We start from the raw sequence: 11991 nt of genomic DNA, 5'->3' as shown, positions 1-11991 counted from the left end.
CGGCGCGTTTTGATTTGACAATACTGCTGCTCTATCGGTCTTGCTGCTCTTCCGCTTGTCTGCGTGCGTTCCTGTTCAGCGGTGTTGCGAAGAAAGGATTCAACCATGATCCCAAGTGGGCGAAGATGAAAGGCGAAACGGCAATCGAGGGGGCAGAGACCTAGCCGAGAGAGTGTATTGGCGGCAGTGCCGAGGCCCTTTGGTTATTGCTGCTCCTCGCTGTTCTTCGAATTTTGTAAACGTTCTAATGGGTTCCTCGTGACGGCGTTTTTCTGCATTGTACTGATCTGGCAACGGCCTTTAGCCCAGTATTCTTTGTGTGCTTGCAAGGGCCCATTGCGCACGAAGGATCGACAAGAGAAGCGTCCTGAGGCAACGGTGAGAGGTTAAACGGAGGTTCAGCTCTTTGTTGACTTTTTCGGCACTGCGTTTGCTTCTGAAGCCGGCGTCTCGTTTTCCTTGCCTGCGTTCGCTGGCGTCAACGCACAGTTTCTACTCCCGTCTCTCTCTCTCTCTGTGCCCACCTTTCTTTCTCTGTTTGCCTCTACTTCTGCGTCCCATGCGCGTAACTATCGTCTTTTCGTCACGTGTCACTGTGCTGTGCGCATCACCTGAACACGTCGGCTCTGCCCCCCCCCCCTACCTCACTTTCGCGGTGCAGCGGTGCGGTTTTGTTTTCTTTGCTCATTCTTGTTAGTCGAACCGCGCTCTGTGCATCGTTCGCCTTCTCTGCATATCACCAAGATCATAGAGATCTACCATGCAGCAGCTTCAGGTGAGCGCCTGCGTGCTGCTCTTAGCGCTGCTCTGCGTCACAACTGTGAGAAGCAGCGGTAATCTTCAGCTCGGGACGTGGGATGTGAGCACTCTGGTACCAGGCCGTGGTGCTGTGCCCCCCAACTACGAGCTCACCGTACAACCAGGAAAGTGGACAGTGAAGGAGAGGGACACTGGGCGCGTTGGTCGCCTTTTCGACTACGCCGCCGCGCGCATTGGGCTTGTTTACGCCGGCGTCCCCAGCGACGAGCACGCGCTGTGCCGCATGCCCCCGTCATTGATTCTAAAGCTTGCGGCTGTCCGCACAGACGACGGCGTTCGGCTCGAGTGCCAGACGGTGTGGTTCTCGCCTTCCATGTTGCGCTCATTTGAGAATGACGGACTTCTGCATCGCCGCTTTGACCCTGCTGAGCCACTGTATAGCGCCGACAGCGGAAGGTGCCTTGCTACCCCGTGGCGAGTGCGGGAGCTCTACGTGGCAAAACTGGGAGACGGCCTTTTGCTGCTCACTGGTGTCCTCGTCGGTGGCGCGTCAGGCACGCAGGAATCGTGCAGCGTACATTTGGAGGTCAGATATCGTCCTATCGCATCAGGGAAGGAGTCCTCGTCTTCGAGTTCCCTTTTCTCCATCGCGATGCTGCTCATGGTCGTCGCTGTGCGCCTGCTACCGCGTTATATTTTGACCCGAAAAGGCCAGCTGGACAAGACGAGTTACCGCGGAAGGAACCCCACCAGCCTGACACCGACTCAGCGCCTCCATCTGCTGCGCCAGCAAAAGGAAGTAATCGAAAAGATGAAGGCGGAGGATTCCGCCAACGCGGCCAAGCGCACCGCCGTCTAACGAGGCTGCCTGTGGAATCGTGTGCCTGTGTCTAGGTTGTCGTGTTGCGGGCTAACCCTCTGCTCAGGATGCAAACACAAGTCAAGTGGAGCGCGCTTCGTCGACAACGAGTGGTAAATGGCGCAGAGGTCGGTAGGTAGTGGAACAAGTACATGGCCCTTGTGCGTCGAAAAAGGACGCAGGGACATCGCTTTATGCCTACCATGGGCGCCACTAGCATTCGTTCGCAACACTGTCCTGTGAAAAGTGGCGCGCGTTTCTTCTGAAACTAACAGTCCACAAGAAAGAGTGTGTATCGCGCACGGGTGCATACTTCAGCATCACCTCAGCCCTCCCTCCCTACCAGCGCCTGCTTTTTGTATATCGCGGTAAGACGCCCACTCGGTCATGTGCATCTTCTCTCTCGCGCGCGTTTCTCCTCGCCTTTCTTTCTTTTTTTTTTTGTTTCTCTTCGCCCACGTGTCTCGCGCGACGCTGCGGCATTTCACTTTCGACAGTGAAAACGTGTGCTGGTGAGATAGCGACACGCACCGAGCCTCACAAATGGTCCTCGTCCACCTGAGGGCGTCGAACGTGTACGATGTGGGGGGCATGAATGAAGCAAACACCATCGACTTCAAACATATGGTGGGGGTAGAGTACCACACCCAGCGAGAGGTGGTTCGCTCACCGCCGTCTCTCACAGACACCAAAGTCAATCATGTGGCGATGGTGAGCATGGGACTATACCGTTTCTCGAATGCGACGAGCCCAGTTGTCATCTTTGTCAGCTCCGAGGAGCGGTGCAGCATGCCGGCGCGGTTCTTCTGCACCCGCTTTGTGCATTACTTTCGGTGGATAGGCGAGAGCGTACAGCTGTTTGTGGCCTCCAAGAGCTTCCAAGATCACCGTCCGACGCCGTACGCGACGCAGCGGGATACATGGCTTCAAGAAAACCGACGGTGCGTGTCGGCTGCCTTGGACTACTTCGACTCGAATCCGAAGCTGGGCTTCGTCGCCACTCCCGTTGCAGTTATATTTACTGACTGCGACTGCGCGGATGCCCGTGCAGCACTGGTGAGTTTGCTCCCCCCTGAGCGCTCTTTTTTAATTCGGCACGTGCGGTTTGCGGAGGAGTGGGAGAGCCACAAGCACAACTCCTATCGCTTTATCGACGTTAGCCTCCAGCGGCAGGCACTGCGCGCGTCACGGAGCAGCGGCAGCGTTGTCTGCTCCAGCCTCACCAGTTTTCTCAACAGTATGCTTCCGACACTATATCAGCTGTACTCGGCGGAGCCGCTGGAGGGCGCACCAGGCGAGACACTCAAGTCGTTCCCGCCAATCTTTTTCACCCGCCACGGGCAATCCGAGTACAACGTTGAGGACCGACTCGGCGGAGACCCGGACTTGACGGAGACCGGCCGCATCGACGCCGAAGACATCGCCCATTTTTTTGAGCGTCAAGTCAAGACGAATGTAAACTTGTTCGACCATCGCACCACCGTGTGGGAGGAGGACGGCGACTTTGAGGTGTGGTGCAGCCAGCTGCGACGCACCCAGCGCACAGCGCAACCCACCGCCGACATACTGTCCCACGGTGTTCTCAAGCCGTTCAAGTCGCTCAACGAGATTCATGCTGGCATCTGCGAGGACATGACCAACGAGGAAGTGAAGTCCCTCTACCCCTTCATCCAACGCTTTCGGCATACTGACAAGGTCGGGTTCCGCTACCCGGACGGCGAATCGTATGTCGACCTCGTCCGCCGACTCACACCCCTGTTAAACGACTTGAACAATTGCACGAAGTGCGTGGTGGTTGTCGCGCACCAAGCCGTGCTCCGTACTATGCTATCTTTCTTCGGCGGGCGGCCAGTAGAAGAGGCCGTGCATGTCCCGTGCCCACAGCGCACCATCTGGGCGTGCACAATGAACCGCCTTGGAGAACCGCAGCTGGCTGAGATAGCCTTGTCGCCTCGCCAGAGTCAAGACAAGAGACCCGATGTTCACTGGCAGGGCTGGTAGGCAGTCCGGCTGCGTATCTGTTTTTGTGTGCGTCTGCGTGTGTGTGTGTGTGTGTGTGCTTATCAGCGTGCCTGCCTGCTCCACGTGCGCGTCCTGTGCTGCGTTGCTTTAGGCTCGCTTTTTTTTTGCCGATTTTGGTCTCAAGACCGCTGCTCTCATCTTCGCACATTTGCTAGTGCTTCACGTTCATTTCTTTTCGGCTACTCTGCTGGCAGTGCTGTACACTGCTACCTCTTCGCTCGTTTCGTGCACTACCACCCCTTCTCTCCAGCGCGCGCATATATGCACGCACCCCCCAAAACGAACTTGTTTCTGTTCTTGCTCTTAGTATTGCTGAGAGATCACTGCGTTAGACCACGCCGCGCGCCGGCGTAGGGCGTCGACAAGCATATCAAGGTCGTTGCTCACCTCCTCTTGCAGTCCTTTACTAGCATACACGCACGTGCGCAAGCGCATGCTGACTTCGCCTCGGAGAACAAGGCTACTGCGCGGCTTGAACTGCAAACCTGTGTCCGAGGGCAGATCAATAGGTGTGCCCTCAGGTGATGGGGAAGTGAAGGACCGTACGAGAGAGAGGGACAACCGATGGATGATGCTTCAGTAATGGCTTCCTGTACATTTTTGTTGTTGTTCTCTTTTGTCTTACCTGATGACGCGGGGGGATAGCTCAATGCGTGGTATCCCAGATCTCAGTGTCCTTACTCTGTGTGGAAAGAGGCCTTGCCAACCCCCCTCTCCAACCTCTCCCAATGTCAGAACCACCTCTGGTGGTGGCAAGGTCGAGTGTCCTCGAGCTAGCGAGGTCAGTGCGGTGCATCGCTAGGGATGCTTGTGGTCAGGTCCTGGATGGTGCTGCGCCGGAGAGACCTGCGGCAGCGAGCACGCTTGTACCATTCATGTGATGGGCAGATTGCCAGCGTGGCTTGGACGCGTCTCTCACCTCCCGGTTCTCACACTGCCTACTGGTGGTGGGGAGCGTGGGTGCCACCCCACGAGGAGGGGGAAGGCACCAGAGGTGGCGGCCGGCGTGATTGGAGGGGCGGCTGCGAGCCGACCTGCGAGGCGGCCGTGATGTGTAGAGTATGTGGGCCGGAGCCGTGCACCGGTGGCCGCGTCGTCGCGCTGCTGTAACGCGCGTTTCCAGCGCCGCCTCGCACCAGGCGATGGGGCGTGTGGCAGGGCCGCTGTGGTGTGGAGCTGAGCTCGTGCTGTAGGGCAGAGAGCGGACACGCTGAATATAAAACCAGCGAAACAACGCTGCACGGTCTCTCTGTATGTGTGTGTAGCTGTGCCTGCCTCCTCTTCTCTCTCCCTTTGTTTCGTTTTTTTTTTTTGTACTCCGTTTTGCTGTGTGGTGCCGGCAGTGGTTTCCGTATTCTCGGTGCGGGTCGTGACGGAGCCCTTCCTCTGTCGATGAACAAGGATGGCACGAACTTGCGCACGGTGGCATACCGCACGAACAAAAAAAAGAAGAGGATACTAACCACCTCCTCCCTCCCTGCACATTCTGCGTGTGTGCCGTATGACGAATGCAGCGAGGGGGGGGGGGCTGAAAGGCTGTGTGCATGCGAGCGTGCCCCGAGGGGATGCCGGGACGGGCGCAGAGTAACCCACACGCCCTTCTCGCCCCCTGCATCGTCTGTGATGGTAGTGGAGATGGGTGCGATGATGGGGCACAGCTTTGCGGTGTCTGTGCGTACTTCACCCCTCCTTTTTTTTCTTGCCCTGTACAAGTGTGCGCTCACTCCTTCGTTGTATTCGGTATGTTGTCTGCTACTCTTGTGCAACTCTCCACGTCTGGCCCCTTACGCGCTTTTTGACTGCCACAAGCACTCACACACTCCTGCGCAGCATACGTCGTCGCACCTCGTGCGTCACACAGTTGGCGCACGGAAGGTGGAGCGCACGCAAGCCGAAGAGACGCCGGGCGATGGGGCACTGCACGTACCATTCCCCCGAGAAGACAAGCAAAGGAGAGAGACGTGAGTGAATCAGCCGTCAAGGACGCGCGCTGCATCGTTGGTGAGGAAAGGTGGACAAGCCGGCGTACAGCAACCGCCACAAGGCACATCGTTTCTTCCCTGTGCGTCACCCGCCTTCTTTCCCCATCCCACTTTACGCGCGGGGGGGGGGAGGGAAAGGGCTTTGTCTTACGGGGGCGAGACGCAGGTGCAACAGCAGGCCCCCACTGTGCGGAGAAAGTCTATCATTTTATCGCACGACAACGAAGGAGGGCGGCGACAGGCAATGCTCAAGCAGCTCAAGGAGACGGTGGTGTCTGCCATCTCGTCAAGCCCGCTTAACGCGTACGAACTGGATACCTCCGGCACCACACTTTGTGGTCGTAGCGACTTGTTCGAGAAGTGTGACGCTGTCGTGCGCGCCAATGGAAAGAAGGTGTCTATATTCACCCTGTGTATAAAGAGGGTGCTGCAGCGTTGCACTGCTAGCGAGGCTCTCGCGCTGATCAAGGTGGTGAAGGAGAGTGTCGCACTGCTGACCCACATGCGCCACCCCGGCATCCTTAGCATCGAGGGTCCACTCGTAGAGGACAAGAAAAAGATATGGTTTGTGGCGGAGCGGGTGTCGATGGTGCTCGCGCCGGAGACCGTTCAGGGTCTCCCTCTTCAGGTGAAGCTGCTGGGACTTTGCCACTGCGCCGAGGCCATCCGGTTCCTACACGAGAAAGCAGAGCTTCTTCTCTTCAACTTTGCGCTCTCCTCCATTTACGTAACAGAGGACAATCAATGGAAGGTCGGCGACCTCTGCTTCGCTGTGCCGCGAGCACAGCTCAGCGCACCGTCACCACCGCCCTTCCCCTTCCACAGCGTGGCCGCGCCGCTACTGGACTACCTGCCGACGGAATACGTGGAGTTTTGCACTGAGAAGGCGGCCGATGCCGTCAACAGAGACCTTTTTTCCGTTGGTGCTGCGCCGCTCGTGTACCCAGACAGCGACACGTACGGCTTTCTGGTCGTTACGGTGGAGGTGTTGCAGGGGAAGCGGCTCTTCAACTGCGGTGGCAACCCACAGGAACAGCAGCGGCAGCTGAGCGCTGCCGAAGGGCACATATCGCGTTACTTCCCTGCCGGGGCGTTGCGATTGCCGCGACCACCGATCTCGACCGTCGTCATCACCGGCCCTTTCGCGACGCCGGACATGAAGACGCTCACTGGTTTGTTCTTCTTCGGCATCCTCGACAGCGACACACGCTTTAGGCTGCTAAAGGCGCTCTATGACGGCCTTACGAAGGGCGATTTCTGCGAGGCTGTCATCCTCTCAGACATTGTGCCTCTCATGGTGCAGGAGAGCAAGGCCGACGCCATGCTTCGCTTTGTGCTTCCGATTCTTCTGCTGTGCGCCAACACCCTCTCTGCCGGCAGCTTTGATCGTGCCTTGCGCGAATACTTCGTGTCGCTGCTGACTGCCATTATTCGTGCGCCGTCGCTGCAGCCGGCCGCCGTATACGCCGAGCAAGTTCTACAGAAGCGCGAGGGCATCCACAAGCACTTTGCGAGTGTGAAGGACACGGCGACACTCATTGTTCCTCTCATCCTGAAGCTGATGTCGAGTGAAGGAAATGAGCGCCTCCTGAAAGGCAGCCTGGAGTGGTTCCGTGACGTGCTGACGCAGACCCCGACCATCAAGCTTGGTTTGCCGAAGGACATAGCGGCCCGCCTGCTCAACGTGGCCTCGTCCAACGCAGACTTCTTTGCACTCGCCTTTCAGTGCCTCGAGAAGATCCTCACCTTCTCCGCAACGGAGACTAACATGGAGGTGGAGGTGAACCTGACGCGAAACATTGCGAACACCTCCATCTCGTTCACCTCCGTGCAACTTGATTACATGCTCGGCCTATTGAGGGGCATACAGGAGAAGATGACCCCAGAGCATCGAGCTGTCAAGTCAATCCCGCTTCTCTGCCCCCTCCTGCTTCACGCGAATGGAACAGTGCGGCAATTTGCCGTTGCGTCGATTGTCAGGTACGCGCAGCTGCTCGGCAGCAGCTCAGCGCCAGCGACAGTGCCACCACCACCACCACCACCACCATCGAGCGGCGGCTCCTTTTCCCCCTCCGCGGCGAACTCTGGAGCACCTGCCGCACCCGATGGTTCCTGGACGCAACCCGCATTGTTTCCTTCAGCCACGCCGCCGCCAGCGCGTGCAAGCGACGACGTTTTCGCGTCGCTATTTCCCTAGCAGTATGCCAGATCTACGTGATTGCGCGTGCGCTGCTGCGCCCATGGATGCAATGAAAAAAAAAGAGGCAGGAAAAGGAGAGTGCACCAGTGTGCACCGCTAAATCACGCAACGCCGTTGTGATGCGTGGATTTTCACTCACCCTAGACTCTCCTCCCCACCGTAGCCGCCTCTCCTGCTCTTGCTCGTTTTTCCTTTTCGCCCCTTTGGCTGCCTCTGCTGTCTTTCTGTCGGCGCTGAACTTCGTCGTGCTTTGTGGGGTGTGCGCGACACGTGGGCAGAGTACTGTGCTGGTGCTGCAAGAGAGCGAGCGATTCTTCTCTCTCTGCCGCCTTCGCCACTGCAGTGATCCATGGGGCTGTGTTTGTGCGGCAGGCGGCGGCCGCCGGTGTCGCACCCTTTCCCATGTACGCTAGCGCACACAAAACGGTGCATTCCTTGCGTACTTCCTCCTCGCTCGCATACAGTAGTGGAGTGCCGTTTGGCGCTGTCGCCGGTATCCAGTCACCAGCGCTGGCCTCTCGCTTCCGTGCCATTCACTGGCATGGCCGACTTCCCTCTTCTTGTCTCTGCCCCACGTTTGTCACTACCCTTCTCCTCTCTGCCGATCTGCCACTGCATACTTCACCACCCCGCCGCTCTTTGCACCCTGCGCTTGGCATACTGGTAAGGGCACTTGAGCAGAGAAAAAGGAAACGCCGACAAGCAAACACGACAGCGGCGACTGCCATGTGGGTTGCGTAGCGGCAGCAGTGCTACACTACTCCACGTACAAACACCAAAAGGCCTGCCGGCGTACGCTTGTAGGTGCGCCACCATGAGCAGTGAGGGCAAGGAGACAGAGCCGCCGCAAGCTGGCGAGCCTTCAGCGGCGGTGAAGCTGCCATCTGAGAATTCCTCGTCATCTGAAGACACTGACAGCGACACGTATACTATCAGTCAGGTTCTCTTCGATTCCCTGACGGGTAGGGGATTCAGCGAAAACGCCATCAAGAAGTCCATCGTTGCCGGCTGCATCGACGAGGGTACGTGCACGCAATGGATTCAGATGCACGAAGGACACCCAGAGCTCGACACCGCGCTCGAGGATGGCGTCGAGGTGATCATCAAAGCCAAACGCGTCTTGACGGAAGCAGAGCGCGAGGCCAAGGTGAGGGAGCTGCAGGAACGTGTGAGGCGCAACAAAGAGGAGGAGAAGCTCGAGCTGCAGCGTAAGGAGCGGGAGCGTGTGGAGGTGGGCCGCAAAATGCTGCGAATGAAAAGCGAGATGGAGGAGTTGCGGCGAAAGATGAACGCGGAGGAGGCGCGACGCGAGAATGCAGCCGAATTGGAGGCAAGGCGGCGCATCAAAATTCAGATTGCTGCTGACCGACTAGAGCGTAGAGGGCACACTAGGGATGAAGCGCTCGCGCTGGCAGAGAAAGAGTACGAAGAGGCTGCGGCGAAGGCTCGCGCGGAAGCGGCGGCGAAGCTCGAAACTCTGCAGAGGACGCAGGCTCCAGTGCAGACGGCGACGTCGTCGAGTGATGGTGCGTGGAACCTGTCCGCCATCACTGCACCTTCGTCTGCTCAGAGTACACTGGTCAGCTTGTTTGCCGGAGAGGCTCCCACATGTGCGCAGCCGCTTGTCGACAATATACACAAGCGTGCACCTGCTGAGCAGACGGGCGAATGTGTGCGCACTCTCCGGCTCATCCTCGGCAACATTGTGAGCGACCCGTTTGACACGAAGAAGCGCACGTTGCGCATCTCCACAAAGGCGTTCCGTGACTCCATTCTCCCTGTAGACGAAGCGGTGCGGCTTTTGCGTTGGTGCGGGTTCGCCTTATCAACTGATGCGGCCAACAATCAGACCCTTTGCCTCTCCACCGTTGTCGTGCGTCGCCTGCACCAGGTGCTCGGGCTCCTGGGCAGCGAGTGATGATTACCGCTTTCGACCAATTCTCATGGAAGTCGATGCGCGCGTGTGTTTGAATGCTTGTTCGTGAAGGAGCCGATGCCACCCCAGCGTGACGCGGGAGCGTGTTCTCTCCGCATCGTAGAGGAGGTGTGTGTGCGTGTGTGTGTGTGTGTGGAGAATGTGGAGTGCAGTGCGTCCGCTGTGTGTGGGGCGCAGCTGATTATTGTCTGTCGCTTGAGTCGATCTGTTGTACCTCATCACCGCTGAACATGAGGATGAGGGGAAGAGAGAGCAAAAAAGGTGCACCAAAAGCAACAGACAAGCCGGAAGGGCGCAGCGCTGGTGGCGTCTCGCGCAGAGACAAGGACAGCGTGTGCAGAGTATGTGAGCGCGCTTGATACGCAGCGTTAGGATGGGTTCCAACGGCTGAGAGCTCTCCTTGATAAGCAGGCAAACGCGCACCCTACTCACACGCACTCAGGATAGGGGGGGGTACTCGATGTGGTAGTCCTACTCATGTGCATCGGCGCGGATCGCGGCCGTGGTACACACATATCGCACCCGCTGATGCGACCTTCCTTTGGTACGTGTATGGAATGCCTTTCCCTGCTTACTCTGTGACTGTCCTTGTCCACTGTTTTGCCGTGTTGGTGCTTACTTGAATGTACGCGTGATTTCGTGCGTCTGTGCGTGCTGCTTCTCATGAGCGAGCGTGTGAAAACGCAATCCGCATCTCCAAGTACAGACTACGCCATTCTTCAGCGCTGAGTTCTCGTCAAGATTAAGCCTGTTGAAACTGCACTTTCTGTTTTGTGCGCGAGGAAGGCTCACGTACGCGTCGCCACGCAACGCCACCGTTGCCGGCAAGTCATCCAAGCGCGCACAGACTCTCATGTGAGACTCGAGAATGTCACAGAACCAGGCGGCGGCGGCGTACGATGACGTGACACGAAAGCGGAAAGACGACTGGAGTAGTCAGCAGGTGGCGTTTCGACACTTCAACAACTTTGTAAAGAAGGCCTTGATTCAGTTTTCTCTCGACTGCGTGCTGGCCAATAGGGCTGCCTCGCCGTCAGAGGGTGCGGCGGTTCTCGATCTTGCCAGTGGACGAGGCGGGGACATTGGTAAGTGGTTTTTCATGCAAAGTCCCCCGCAGAGCAACCTCCGAGCGCCGTCGGCTGCCCTGCACACCTCCGTTTACGACTGCTACGATGTCTCTCGCGAGTGTATCAACGAGGCGGAGAGACGGTGTAAGGAGATGATAGCCGCGATGAAGAGACCGCCGCAGTGTGGTGCTTCGTTCACGGTGGCTGACTGTTTCACCGAGTCGTTTCTACGAGGCACCTTGCCCTGTTCTCCGCATTTTGGTCGCTACAGCGTTGTGTCGATTCAGTTTGCGTTCCACTATGCCTGCAAGAGTCTCGATCTCATCCGCGACGTCTTCTCCGCTGTCTCCGATGCTCTCGCTCCCGGTGGTGTGGTGCTCATCACGACAGTCGACATAGCGATGCTCTCCAAGCGGGCGGCGGAGGGCACGTTAGGCAACGAGCTGTACAGCATTTTTTTTCCTCATCCACCCGAGTACGCCGCAGCCTCCAACGGCAACGCCTTGCTTGTCACGGGCACCGAATACCACTTCCGTCTGGATGGCTTCGTCGACTGCACCGAGTATGTGGTGCCGCACGATGCGGTGGTGCGAATCGCGAGTGAGGCCCGACTGCGGCTCTGCGAGCGCATGTCGAAGCCTTTCTCCGAGTTTGTCCCGGAGTACTCTGCAAACTGGAAGGCAAACAAGGGCAACAAGCTCAGTCAGGCAGAGCTGGAGCTTGTGACCTTGTACCGCGCTCTGTGCTTCGTGAAAGAGAAGGTATCACTCTAGCTCTTGACGCTTGTGCCCAAGCTTATTGATTGTCGTCGCCGACCCCACAACCCGATGAAAGCGTCCCTCGCACGGCCGCCCCTGCGTCGGTCTGACGAGAACAGTATCTTCTCTTTTGCCGGCGCTCGATGGGACTGGATTGTATTATTGGTTGGTCGCACATGACGCTGATCTCGTTGCCCTGTCACGATTCACGAAGACACGTTCGCGCTTGGGCAGTGCCACACCTTGTCTCACATGCTGGCAAAACCAAGTGATCATTTACTCACACATCTGCACACATGCCATGACACACCGATACAGTCGGCTGCGGCACTGCGGGGGGGGAGAGAGGAAGGGTCGTCAGCGGCACGAGGACCTGTGCTTGTGCCGACTTCAGTTCTCGGCAGATGG

The 11991-nt window shown here is 57.8% G+C and overlaps 5 protein-coding genes across 5 annotated transcripts; all 5 read left to right on the top strand.

Moving 5' to 3' along the window:
- Positions 1-760: 760 nt before the first annotated feature.
- On the top strand, positions 761-1618 carry LMJF_36_0160 (conserved hypothetical protein; the record flags this gene model as incomplete). Its single annotated transcript, XM_001686534.1, has 1 exon — positions 761-1618. One exon carries the CDS (start codon positions 761-763, stop codon positions 1616-1618), a length of 858 nt encoding a protein of 285 aa, XP_001686586.1.
- Positions 1619-2161: 543 nt separating this feature from the next.
- LMJF_36_0150 (fructose-6-phosphate2-kinase/fructose-2,6-bisph os phatase-likeprotein) lies at positions 2162-3619 on the top strand (the record flags this gene model as incomplete). Its single annotated transcript, XM_001686533.1, has 1 exon — positions 2162-3619. The coding sequence occupies one exon, from the start codon at positions 2162-2164 to the stop codon at positions 3617-3619; it is 1458 nt and encodes a 485-aa protein (XP_001686585.1).
- Positions 3620-5866: 2247 nt separating this feature from the next.
- Positions 5867-7819, top strand: LMJF_36_0140 (hypothetical protein; the record flags this gene model as incomplete). Its single annotated transcript, XM_001686532.1, has 1 exon — positions 5867-7819. One exon carries the CDS (start codon positions 5867-5869, stop codon positions 7817-7819), a length of 1953 nt encoding a protein of 650 aa, XP_001686584.1.
- Positions 7820-8636: 817 nt separating this feature from the next.
- LMJF_36_0130 (conserved hypothetical protein) lies at positions 8637-9740 on the top strand (the record flags this gene model as incomplete). The annotated part of the gene is made up of 1 exon (XM_001686531.1): positions 8637-9740. One exon carries the CDS (start codon positions 8637-8639, stop codon positions 9738-9740), a length of 1104 nt encoding a protein of 367 aa, XP_001686583.1.
- Positions 9741-10626: 886 nt separating this feature from the next.
- Positions 10627-11598, top strand: LMJF_36_0120 (putative mRNA capping methyltransferase; the record flags this gene model as incomplete). Its single annotated transcript, XM_001686530.1, has 1 exon — positions 10627-11598. The coding sequence occupies one exon, from the start codon at positions 10627-10629 to the stop codon at positions 11596-11598; it is 972 nt and encodes a 323-aa protein (XP_001686582.1).
- Positions 11599-11991: the final 393 nt, after the last annotated feature.

The sequence above is a fragment of the Leishmania major genome, chromosome 36 (genome assembly GCF_000002725.2).
Source record: "Leishmania major strain Friedlin complete genome, chromosome 36".
Lineage (NCBI taxonomy): Eukaryota > Euglenozoa > Kinetoplastea > Trypanosomatida > Trypanosomatidae > Leishmania > Leishmania major.
Note: the sequence above shows the minus strand (reverse complement) of the source record. Positions and strands in the feature narration are given on the sequence as shown.